At 37.8% G+C, this 12,986-nt stretch overlaps 1 protein-coding gene across 3 annotated transcripts in view; it reads right to left on the bottom strand.

Moving 5' to 3' along the window:
- TMEM132D (transmembrane protein 132D) overlaps positions 1–12,986 on the bottom strand; it is a 280,697-nt gene that overhangs the window by 151,154 nt on the left and 116,557 nt on the right. For all 3 annotated transcript variants that reach the window (XM_074606267.1, XM_074606266.1, XM_074606268.1), the window contains exon 3: positions 7,369–7,515. In XM_074606267.1, the coding sequence (XP_074462368.1) occupies positions 7,369–7,515 (147 nt within the window). The remainder of the gene's footprint in view (positions 1–7,368; positions 7,516–12,986) is intronic.

Here is a 12,986-nt window from a genome sequence, read left to right as displayed (position 1 = left end):
GTAAGCATTATAATATAGTCTCTAGTTACGTTAGCACAGGAATAATCAGAATTTTTCCCAGGACTTCTCAGGGTCATGATGAACCTCCATCTTTTGCTCTATCACAATAACTATTGATGAAGATAGCACCGCTTTTCTCAAATTCATAGCTAAGCTCATGAACAAGGGAATACTGAGTACCTGTTATACGTTCAATTTTGGTAACATTGCGTAACTTCATGTAAGCAGTACTTTTTGGATCCTTGCTTTCCATGATTACTTTTGTATGTAAAATAAAAATCAATAAAATTTAATCCAAAAATACAAAGGGGATAAAACCCCCTCTGCTTTCAGATGAGCTAGGACAACAAATTTAATTCATCTGTCCTTACAAACACGCTTCCTGTGGTCAAAATCCCTTCTGTTCAGAGCTCTACCCTGGAGCCACAGCTAACATGAGTTTGGAGAGGTTATCCTGATGCTAGAATACATGAAACATGAAACTGGTCCAACTCAAATTAAGAAACACTTTCTCAGGTCGTCTTCTGCTGTGACATTACAGAGCATACAAAATTTCTTCCCAGGATTTCTGGATATACAGACATGGACAGAAGAGTTGGATGAGGCATCTATATTGAAGATGGTAGACAGTCAGTGAATGGCCACTGGCCTGTGACCAGTTAGGCCATTAGGAGGCCAGTCTGCAGTCACTACTGTCTGTAATTATTTATTGGATTTATTTTCCACCTGGGATAGACTGTCACAAAAGCAGAGCCAAATGCAGTAGTGTGCTAGAAAATGACCACAGTTTCTAAGACAAATTGGACCTAGTCCAAAACCCTCTCAAATGAACATGATGTCTTTGATCAGTGTCATAATTTGGATCATTATTTCTACACATGCAATGTGAGCTGACAGTTGATAACCCCAGCTCTCCCTGGGGTGCGTAGTGAGCTGGCATAACTGTGACAGTGATCCCAACTCTCTGCTTCAAACGTTCAAGTCCTAGAAAATGTGCAGACTCTGGGTTGCCACTGAAAAAATGTGTCCCTCTGTCCCTGATCCCTTTTGACCCAACCACAACGTCTAGAAGCTAAGGGTGCAATATGTGTCGGATCAAAGTGCTATGTAACTAAAGCTTCAAGCACTCATTTCACAGTTACTTTTAGCTGGAGCAGGAGTGGTAAAGATCAGGAGAAAACAGGCAACATATCAATGTAGTCCAAAAACATGAAGCACTATTTTAAAGGATATTCTTCACCCTGCATTGCTAAAACCATATAAAGCAATAATCAGCTGCACTGCGGTAAATCCTGCCTCCGCTCTAATTTTTTTGGCATATTTTTATTCTTTGCACTTGGCCACAAAGTAGAACGGAAGCCCTTATACTATCTCTGTGTTTATCATGTACCCTTCTAAAGAGATGGTGTCCGACTTTCTCCAGTTCAGCACAAAAAATCCTACAGGTGATGGGGAGATACCATAGTGGAATAAAATGGCATGACACTACTGATAATCTCCGTTACTTTCCTGACTATTCAGTCCTGCTGTGAACTGTTAAGTCACGTCAAGTTACATTTTTGAGTACTTCACCTTTACCACTTTCCTTAAGATGATATGCATGTATCTGAATATCACCAGCTGCAAGTCATTAGGAGACGGTAAATGCTACGTAACTGTACATTAATATTTCAAAAGGATAATCCCTGAATGAGGGAATTTTTTTTTTTTTTAACTGCTTCAAAAGACAGCATCAGCAATTCAATGCTAATTGTCACTTTTCCCGTTTCCAATAACATTATGCTCACAAACAAAAGAACACAGGAATAGCCTTACTCTCTAAGGAGAGCCCCTAAATTCAGCTGAGATTAAAGGGAATCTTCTTCCTAATGACAGCTGAATTGCCCTGTGGTATCTCCTTCATGTAAATGTCAGAGATAAAGTAATGGAGGCCACCTCTAAGATGCCAGAAGATTATCTACATGCCTTTGAAGTGCTTTCCCACAAACTTTTTCTTTTTAAATGAATGAGTCTCTTTCAAACAAACAGGTGAAAAAGTTGGCTAATAATGCCTTTATCTAATAGTTGTTGTTTAATATTTCATCTCTTCTCTTTTGATTTGCTTCAAGATGATACCCATAAACCTTTTTTGTACTATATTAGCATCGAGTAGGATGGTTTCGAGAGAGATTCTGCCTTTCTTGACAAATAGAATAGTTTTCTTTTTAAAAAATGAAAAAAGTGGGTCAAGCATGCAAAGAATGATGCACTGAGACTTGATTCATACAAATTTATTTTGCCTCAACATCTCAAAGGGTTCTCTCTCAGAGGCCACATCTAAGTTTTAAAATAAGAAGTGAGAAATAGAAGTTTGTGACTAATTGCTTTCAAACAGTGGAATGTAAACATGACTTCTGAGACGTTTAGTACTTTCATATCATCACAGCATATAAACTCTTAGAAGCCTAGAGGTTACAAATAACCCAGGAAGGTAAAAGAAAAACCCAAATGGTACACAGTATGAAACTCTGAAGGTACCCAGGAAAAAGGCATTTACAGCTGATCATTACCCATATGCCTAGGAAGTAAAAATGGAGTTAACTTTGGTATTTCAGAATCAAATTAACATATTACATCTGCCCAATAGTACATATCTTAATGCATTATATCATCATCAACGATGCTGAGTGAATAGCCATTTTTTTAAGGGCGGAATCATTATTCTCAGAAAGTAATTTTGGAACCACATAAAAAGATATCCCCTCCTCTTCTCCCTCTTCCCCACCAATAATAAAAATAGTATCAAAAAAAGAACAGGAGAAAACTTTTTTTCTCAGAATTCACATATCGCTTTATCTTTTAAAGAAAAAAAAATTCAAATAATCTCTTGGGTGGCCATAAAAATGCCCAAATATACAGCCTAACCCAGCCCTTCACCCACTCTGCCTGTCCAGCTTTTTTAATATCATACTTAAATATATCCCATATGAAAGTATGTATGATTTCTACAGTCTTTTACTAGCTTTTGCTTCATCATGATAAACTGATGCTCATGTGAATCACACATGATGTGATGGGACCAAATACACTCAACATTATTTTTGCTTCATCATGCATCTTTTCTGCAATTATATTGAGTGGAAAGTTTTCTTTCCAAGTAATAACATACCTCTAGTTGATAAAGTCATGTGAGCACATTAATGGTGATCTAGAATATAAAACTATTTTTGTGAAGCCTTTTGATGAACATCAGCAAGAGACACAATGTAATTATTGTGGCTATTAGGCTGTTATTTATGTCAAATCTGTTGCTTTTGTTGTTTCAGAAGCGTTTTAGGATTATAGCACTCTTGAGAGTCTATCACGTACTGGCAGATGCAACAAGTAAAAGAATACGGCAATAGCTCACTGCTCTTACAGCATGAAAACTAAGCATTAAATAACTAGATTTGAAAATGAGAAATATAGGACACTAAGGACAATAGTATAAGTGTAATAAAAAGGAAGTATTGTGTAGGAAAATCAAAGGCAATGCTGCCATAGATTTTCCTGTCCCCTGTTATTATCTAATATCAATTTAATTTCTTGTATTATAAAGGTGTTAAGAAAATCAGGCATTGAAATACGGTCTAATAAAAAAAATGAGACACATGGGAACAAATAAGGGATACAGCCCATAAAATACTCTCATTGTCTCTTACTGTGTCAATATTATCACAGACTGATCCAGTCACTTGTAGCTCACAATGAAAATAAGTTTCTCTACTAATAGCAGGACCAGCATCTGGTTTCAAACACATAAGCAAATAACTCCTTCAATGCTATAGAACTGGAACCTAAAAGTGCGAGTGGGAAAGTATCAAAAGAAATACCATCTTTGCAACATTTCCGACAATAAGCATAGGAAAAGGAAATTGCTGAGCCAAGCTTATCCATTATATAGTTCAAATACATTTGGAGGTACGGCAGTAAAGGGTCATAACTAGACATTAAGGTTCTACTCAGAGATGGCCAAGCTTTGTCTATAATTACTTTGCACTTGCTTGGATCAATGGCCTCAATTCCTGCCATAAACACAGAGAACAATAATGTATTGTCCAATGGAATAACAAACATTTGTACCCAAAAATCTAAACATGAATAAAATATTTTAAGAGGATCACGACACCCATAAGTATTATATCAGAACATCTTGCTTAACGTCTCCACAGCAGCTGGATACAGGAAGTGCTATCAATCACATTTTGCAGACGAGGAAAATACAATAAATCTGCATCTTTAGGCACCTCAGTAATTTTCCAAACCTATCCCACCTGGCATGCTTCCAGTCCAACAGGAAACACAGCAAAAGAGCAGACAGGAATCCTGATCTTCCACTTCTGGCTATCCTTCTTCTCAATAATCACTAGCACAGCAGAGGCGCTCAATTTCAGGTACGATGAGAAACAGCACTAACCCAAGAAAACATTCTGAAAATGCAGTACTCCTTTAATCTCATCTTTCTATTCTATTCCAACTTTCTATTACAACTTCCAAAGGAAATAAGTAAAGGATGGCACATACCAGGATGTATCTCACTGATTCAATCAGTGTTTAAGTGTTTCCCATGTCACATTTCTGAGCCACTGGTTAATGCTCATCACACCATTTTCTATTTGCTTTTTTGGTCATCTACATGACAATAGGGAGGAAGATAGATGCTTCTCAGGGAAGAACAGAAGTGCCGTACAGATGCTACAAGTAGTAAACCCATCTAATAATCTCACGGGTCAGGATTTAGTGTGTTACAAAATTATTATTGCCTGAGAATGAAATCAGAAGAATTGGGGAGAACTTTATAATTGCTTCACCATTAAGCTGGAACACTGTCACAAGCCCATAATAAGCAAGGCACAGAGAACTTCAAATCATATTTGACAGATGGGCTTAATTAGTTATTCTCATACAGACTCATAATATTTGCTGTTAATATTCATTCCAAAACACCCTGCTGGCTGTGATAATATTTATATGTTAATCCTGTTACGATAAGCTTTTGGTGCCAAAACCTCTCCAAATAAAATGACTGATATATTTCAAACTTCAATAAAGAAATGCTCAGGCATCCTGGTTAAGTTTGTCACTTGCACAAGTGCCTCCTTAATCCGTGAAATTACACCTGTCACAGTAAGTTAGCTTTATTAACACTATTTTCTGATCCATGTAAAACTATCAGAAACACAAAAGCATTGAATCTTTAGTTAATTAACATTGCCACCTTTGCATTCGTGTGATCAGATCTCTGATTTTTAAGAGTAATTAAACAATATGGAAATAGAGTTTCTCAAATTTATAAATCAACTATGGAGGCAAACAATGTGATAAGAGACATCAATATTTAGCTGTTATCCATTGTGCACATTTAGTGACACCAGACATGTCTAGATAAGGAAAAAAACGTTTCCCAAAAAATGTCGAACACACTCTCTTTCCCTATATAATGCTTGACCTTACTTCTTAAAATGAAGAGCAAAACAGATATGACTAAATTTAATGAGGAAACCAACATAATGAATAATACATTTCAAATATTTTACATTTGTTTACAAACAATGAGGAAGAAGTTCTTAATCTCAACTGGGAACTTGGATGAAATAAGTCAAACCAGAAGTTATATGAGAGTTACACACATCACTTGTCTTCATTTGATTTTCTTTCCAGTAAAATCTAATATGTATATGAGCTCACATTTCTTTTAATAAACATGAAGCAATGCTTATTATACTCAGCATGTGAAAATGCGCAGAATCCACAAGCACTGCATCAAAGGTGACATAATAATTTATTTTTTTGTGTCCAAAGGGTCATTTTGAAGGCTTGCCACTGAATGATGAATAGTGAAGGGAAATAAGTTGTCAAGCTTCAATTCACCCATGAGGTTGCATTATACTTTCCTGATGAGGAGGAGAAATCAGGCAAATGCACTGTATGGAGCCAACAAGATAAAGTGTGATGGAAAACTCATCGTTGAAATAATCTTTGATTTTGATCCAATGCCAATTTCAGTCAATGAAAATATTCACACTGTCTTCAAATAGCTTTGAACTGTGATTTTAAAGAATCTGTCTGACAGATTGTGCTAGACAGTAGGAAGCTCTGACCTTGGCATATGTAACACATTGCTGCTTTGACCAACAAAATTCAGTCAGGTATGAGACAATATATGGTTTAGATGAGAAAATTGAGGATATCACAGCAGAGAAATTGTCCAGAATTCAAGTTATAATAAGGAGAAAGTGATTTATGTCACAATTATGAAGGGAAATTCTTCCCTTCCCCTTTTTTTTCATATAGCCAGATTGCAAAGATATTAAACTTCCTAGTTATTAGGCTCCGAGGGTATTTACTTAAAAATTCTAAACCCCGTAAATAAACCCCCCACAGCCTATAAGATTTTGTAAAATTTCAGAAGTAAATCACAGCACAGAACTTCCATGTTACGTGGCAAGTTTTCTAACAGCAATGCCAAACACAATACATGTGCAGTCAGATCCTTATAAATATACACTTGACATACAGTTCCAGAAACAATGAACAAGAAGCAGTAAATGATATAAAAATGTATTCATTAAAGCAATCAGTTGTGATTAGAAAAGGAACATCCACCTTCCAGATGAAGGCTGTTTAAGACAGCTCACTGTCCTATCTAAATTTTTGCAAAATAGGAACGGAAAATGTATTCCCTTCTGCAGGTTAAAAAAAAAAAAAAATCTCACCAACAAAAACGTGGGTTTGATATCAGAAGTACATTTTTGTTTCCTCTGGATAAAAAACAAACAAACAAACAAAACAAAACAAACAAAACCAAGAAAAAAACCCAAACCAACTAAAAAACACCAATCCACGAAACCCACAACACAAACCAGCCAAACAAGCAAACAAAAAACCCCAAAAACCAATCCACCAAAAAAATTCCAAAGCAAAAACTAAAAAAAAAAAAAAAAACAAAAACCAAACAAAAAAAAAAAACACAAAAAAACCCAAAAAAACCAAAAAGCTCCACCACAAACAGCCTTATAACTACCCCCTGCTATAATGGCCGGCAGCAAATAATTTGAAGAGATTAAAGTAGTCACAACTGAATTCTAAGATATGAAACATGTCCTTCTAAATACTATGTGAAAACAATATTTCCTGCTAGCTTTAACTTCCTTAGAGTATTACGATACATTTTGTTCAAAGTGCATGTGGTAGAATTAGCAATGCACTACAAAATAAAGACAGCCACAGCTTTTCCAAAAGGATTTTCATCATGCGCTATAATAAGACTTATTAAAATTATGGCAAAATGCTTTGAAAAGGAAAACCAACCCTCAGTTATTAAAAGACAGACTGCTGGAAATGACCTACCTGTTTTCAGAGGCAGCAGATTTCCTCTGGCAAACAATAACAGCTGGTGCATATTTCCCAGTATAATCCATGTTCTCTCTGATGTCCCATAAGTACGGGCTGCTGGCTCTTACACTGAAAATGTTCACACCTTTCTTCACCTTTGCCCTAGGAGGAACAAGAGGATATTTCACCAATTAGATACAAAATGTCAGCGCGATCTGTTACTTATTTCTTCATTATTTGCTCATTACTGCCCCACAGAAAATGCTACTGCTCATTAGAGTTCGACAGTATTACAAGGAAAAGAGATGAGAGAATCAATTAAGAATTCCATATTTTGAAGAAATGATATCAAGATAGAAATCTTAACTGAACTAACGGTAATTACAGCTTTAGTCATAGCTAAATTGCAGAGTAGATATGTTCTGGAGCACACTCCTCTCTCTCTCCATTATCCACACTGTGGGCACTACTGCGCGTGTTAAGGCTCTCTTTTGAATAGAGGTTATTGTACTGGAGAAGAAACTATAATTTTTGTCCCCAAAAGAAATCAGGTTGTTGCTGGGCTTGTATCTGGACTGAGGAGCAGAGAATCATTGCTAGTCCTCATATTACAAGCAAACTGTACCTTTTCCTCTCCCTCCCCACATTACTCAAAGATGACATTTCATATATTTGCTCCAATTTTCATCATCTTTCTGAGCCCATAACATTTCTTCATTTTCTTTTAATACTGTTGGCTTTAACCATTCTATTAGCTCTGATCCTAAAAATACTTAGATACATTCTTATTTTTTCCAAAAATGAGTGGTTTCTTGGGAAGTCTGTTTCCATGTATAAGGTTAAATAAGAGGAAAAGCTCTATGACAAAATGTTACAGTCGTGACACCTGGACTGGCTGCTATTGAGAAGTACTTTCTGGTTCACATGTGTTAGCACAATATTTCTGGTTCTGAATAACCACTGGAGAAGAGGAACAACATATATATATACACATATATAAAAATATCTGCTTTACTTCCTTTTAGCAGGTGGTGTAATCCCTAATTCTTTCTTTCCCTTTCTTTAACTAAATGGCTAAATATGTATATTAAGGCACTACTGAATTAGTCCACAGCTACATAACACTGGCCAATTTACTGAATTAGGAGTTTCTGGTGGTGTTAACTTTTGGTTTCTGAATGTGTTTACAAAAAACAAAAAGTCCATTGTGGTCAAACAGCCTCATATATGAGCTGTCAAGAAATGACAGTTTAATTACATTTGCTTAAAATCTCATACACAAAATCCATTCAGCGTTATGGCAAGTTCTCAATTCTGGGAAAAAAAAACCAAAAAGGTATGTGATTTTTTGTATAAACAGCTGCTGCCATGCAGAGATGCTAATATCAGTAAAACAAGCACTATCAACTCTGCCTCTGCATGAAATTATTTGTGAAATCTTTGAAGGACAAAATACACACAGATGTTTTCAGAATAAAAATCCAAAGCATTCCTTCAACTCACTTGGACAAAAAAGGTTATATCCCATTTCTTCTACTAAACTAACTCAATGGCAGTGGCTGTAATTTCCTTAGCACACCTGGAGGAATTAATACACGAAGGCTGCCAAGTTGTGCTCCAGTTCTCCTATGCTAATTTCACAAAACGCATTTTAAGCAGGTGCAGTTACTGCTCCTAGACCACAAACATCCCCCAGGACAAGAGACCAAGAGTTAAACTGCATTCCTGGCATCTTGAGAAAGAGATGGAGACAGAAAACGGCCAGACAATCTGTGCGAAACATTTGTCAGCAAATGTCTTTAGCTATTCCTAGTGACCAGCAGCTGGGACCACCTTTCTGTTCCACCTCAAGGAAGGAAAACTGCTGGGTGTCAACTGAGACCAATGAGAGAAAAATGATTCCCCACTTCATAGGGAAATGAGGGTGGCTCAAATCTTTACAATTTAAGCTGGCTGTGATTGCTATGATTAAGAAACTCATACCCGTCCTTCTAGTTCTCTAATGTGGTCACTGTCTTTCCAGCAGTTGGTCATGGCTGATGAGGAGGTGCCTCTGTGGGATTCAGGCCACCTTGCTGAGCTTATGTATTTGAAAAAGCAACTGTCTCGATGGAGCCGAGTCTGTGTGCTCAGCTCTAGCACAGGACAGGAACTGAATCACTCCTGCTTGCAAGGGTTTCACAGAGCCGCATATGCCTTGAGATTGCGCTCTTAAGTTTGGCCCCCTCAGGCTTCCCATGTAGGCAGAAACCACTGGTGTAGCACACGGTACATTTGATCAGTAACCGGTTGCTGCCGCCACAGTCTGCACACGCCAATAAGTGTATCTAAGATTTCTACATGTCATGGAGCATCCATGGGACAAGTGCAGGAACACTGATCCCACTGTGAGACATTTGGATGTCCTGGACAAATATATTAAGCCCTTGAATTCTCCTGGACAAGATTTCTGTGGGGGTGGAAAAAAAAATACACATCCTGGAAACCCAAACAGACGGAAGCCTTACATAAAAGCAACCATTTTCCCATGACTGGATGTTAAGAGCAATCACTATGTTACAACTGCTGCTTAAAAACACACAACAGATTATACTGACTATACAACAGCTATGTTTTTATATGTTTTCTTAACAAAACTGGTAGGGAATAAAAACAAACCAGCCTTAGAGCGTAGCATATTCTACCTCGCTCTGCTGGCACAGATGTAATAGCTTTACTGCAATCAAGGAAGCTGTGCAGGGTCTCAGTAGTGCTAAGTAAACAGCCACACACTGAAAATTAAGGAAATTTCTCACTTATATTTTAAAAAAAGCATTAAAATCAGATTAAAATAAGTGCAGAAACACAGACACATAAAAGACACCATCCTCTTATTTTCTGTCTGGATTCCTTTAAATGCCAGAGTGACAAGGTAAACCAGAAAAATGGACACAAAACCAGTAAGACAAGCTAAGTTTGTTTATCCTTGACATTCACTTTATCCACTGACAAACTGTCATCCTGCACTGATTTCTAATGTCTCGAAACAAATGCAGATCCTTGTGTATACTTCTTGGGGTAATTGCAGTCTATGGATCAGGATTTCCTAGAAGAGTTTTTGATAAGGTCTAATTTAGTCATCTATTAAAAGCCCCAAACCCCTCATTTTACTGAAAACAGTAACACAACAAGATTGTTGTTTTCTACAGAATTAAGAGGTTAGGAACTCTTTTTAAAGAATCAGTTAAGTATACTTCTATAATTAGCACAAAAGCTTCAATTCCACGATCCCGGGAAATGCTTTTTCCCCTAGCACGTCTCAGTGCTGTGTTTGCCACTGTCGGGGAATTGCAGAATTTTATTCACCCAGCTTATAATGGTAGTAGCACTTTGCAATTACCAAAGAATGACCTGGATGAAACAGGGTTAATAATAACTGAAGGTATGTTATTTGTCAACTGGTAAAACTGAAGATAGCTCAGGTGAAAACACTATGATTGCTGTCAGGGCTCAATTACTTTCTTGCAAATCTGCTTTCCTGAATTGCCTGGCTGTCACAGGGCAAGCTGGGTCTTCGACCCTTCAGCTGCTCTTGAGAGTGCTCATGAGACAGCCACTTGGTTCAGCCACAGTTCAGCCTACTAAGATTTCTCAACTGCAATACGCAAAAAGGCGTATGACAAAACTTTTCTAGGAGAAGAGGAAACGACCTCAAGTTGTGCCAGGGGAGGTTTAGGATGGGTATTAAGAAAAATTTCTTCACCAAAAGGGTTATCAACATTGGAACAGGCTGCCCAGGGAAGCGGTTGAATTGGCATCCCTGGAGGTATTTAAAAGACGAGAAGACATGGTGCTGAGGGACATGGTTTAGTGATGGTTTTGGCAGTGCTAGGTTAATGGTTGGACTCAATGATCTTAAAAGTCCCTTTCAAACTAGACGATTACATATATTTGCTCACAGTTAACAGTCTAAGTAAAACAGATCATATGTTTGCTTAAAGCACTATGGCTTGGCAGCAGCAAGTAAAGTTGTTCAAGTATTTTGTGCCCATCACTTCACTTTGTGCCAGATTCCACTTTGGAAAGAGCAGGAAAGAAAAGACTTATTAAACATTTCAGTCATGGTTGGTTTTGGTTGGATTTTTGTTTCGTTTTTTTCTTTTTTCAAGGAACTTATCCAACTAAGCACTTTCATAGGTGTTTCTACAAGCCGTTATTTACCTCTGGAACACTGCTCACAGTGCAGCACGTTGGTTACTGAGACTCATAAGTAGCTCACCCTTCGTACCAAATCAATCATGGCAAACAAAGCCCTTGAGAGTCCTCAATCCCTGAAAACCCATCAGTCTGACAGGGTACAAATCAAGGGAGAGGAGAAAGGAAAAAAAATAGAAGGAACTCCCAGAATCAATACATCACACCTGAAATCAAGGAAATATATTTCCTAAGTGCATAAAGATAGTGATTCCCAATTCTATCTCATGACCCACTAAACACTATGTTTACTCTAGTGATAAAAGAGGCTTCAACTTGACCAATTAAAATGCAGGCAATGTCCTTTCTCATTTATCAAAGTGGCTGTTTTGGCATCTCCCAGTTTTTGCAGTTTACAACCAGTTAGCGCTTAGCTTTCAGCCCATGTCATTACTGCAGGCTGGTAATGGCTGTGAAATTGTTACTTAAGTGTTGTATAAAGTGGAACAGCTGGCTGGTGAAAAATAACGGCATTACAGCACGTGTGCTGCTAAGTGCCATGGTACAATGTCAACAAAGCATCTGGTTTGAAGCACCGAAGTGAAGGGAAAGAGAAAGAAAGAGAAAGAGAGAACACAAACGCAAATTCACCCTCAAGACATGCAAGAGATCAAAGAGAAGGAGCAGGCAGAGGCCACAGATACCCTGCCACAGGCAGGACTCCCCTCTCCACATTTTACTCCTCACCATGTCCCTCATGCAGCATACAAATATCACACATCCCTCCATTCCAAAACAAAGTGCAAATAAACAGGATCTAATGCCTAAACAGCTCTAAATAAAGATGTTTTAGACCCACGGCATTGAATCTAGTTTTCTATTACTGTGAGTGCTCAGGGCAAAGATCTGTGGGAACCTTTCATGCTCCTTCCGAGAATGTGAGCTACTTTCAAAATCAAAGGAATAAAAAGAAAAGGGAGGCTGTTAACACAGGTGCTACCACTGCTTATTGTCTTGTTACCAGTGGTGACTAGAAGGTGGCAGATAAATTGTGAGAAGGTGGTGACATTTTTGAGAGCTTCTAGGCACCTAACAGACATCACAGTGGGCTCTGAATTTGCCTTGTCACTGTATCTCCCCAAAGCACTTCAGACATAACTTGAGGGGGTTTCTATTTCTGTTTATCTTTAGTGCTTTTTCTGCCCAGAGCCTAATCTTAACCCAGCAATGGAGAGACTAAAGCAGTATTTAGCTGTACAGGATGGCAGTCTTCACTTTACCAATATTCAGCACCTGTGGACTTTGACAACAGTAATAGGTGTGGGAGAGGCTTTTCTCACACCAGGCCATTTGAAACCAAAGACAAGCAAAACGTGAGTGGAAATGGACCTGCCCATAGCTCTGCATGTCATAGGGCATAGAAATCAAGTCCGTTTCCACTCACTGGAAAGTCTAATGCA

This window comes from Larus michahellis, chromosome 13 (genome assembly GCF_964199755.1).
Source record: "Larus michahellis chromosome 13, bLarMic1.1, whole genome shotgun sequence".
Lineage (NCBI taxonomy): Eukaryota > Metazoa > Chordata > Aves > Charadriiformes > Laridae > Larus > Larus michahellis.
This window is presented reverse-complemented; position numbering and strand designations above follow the sequence as displayed.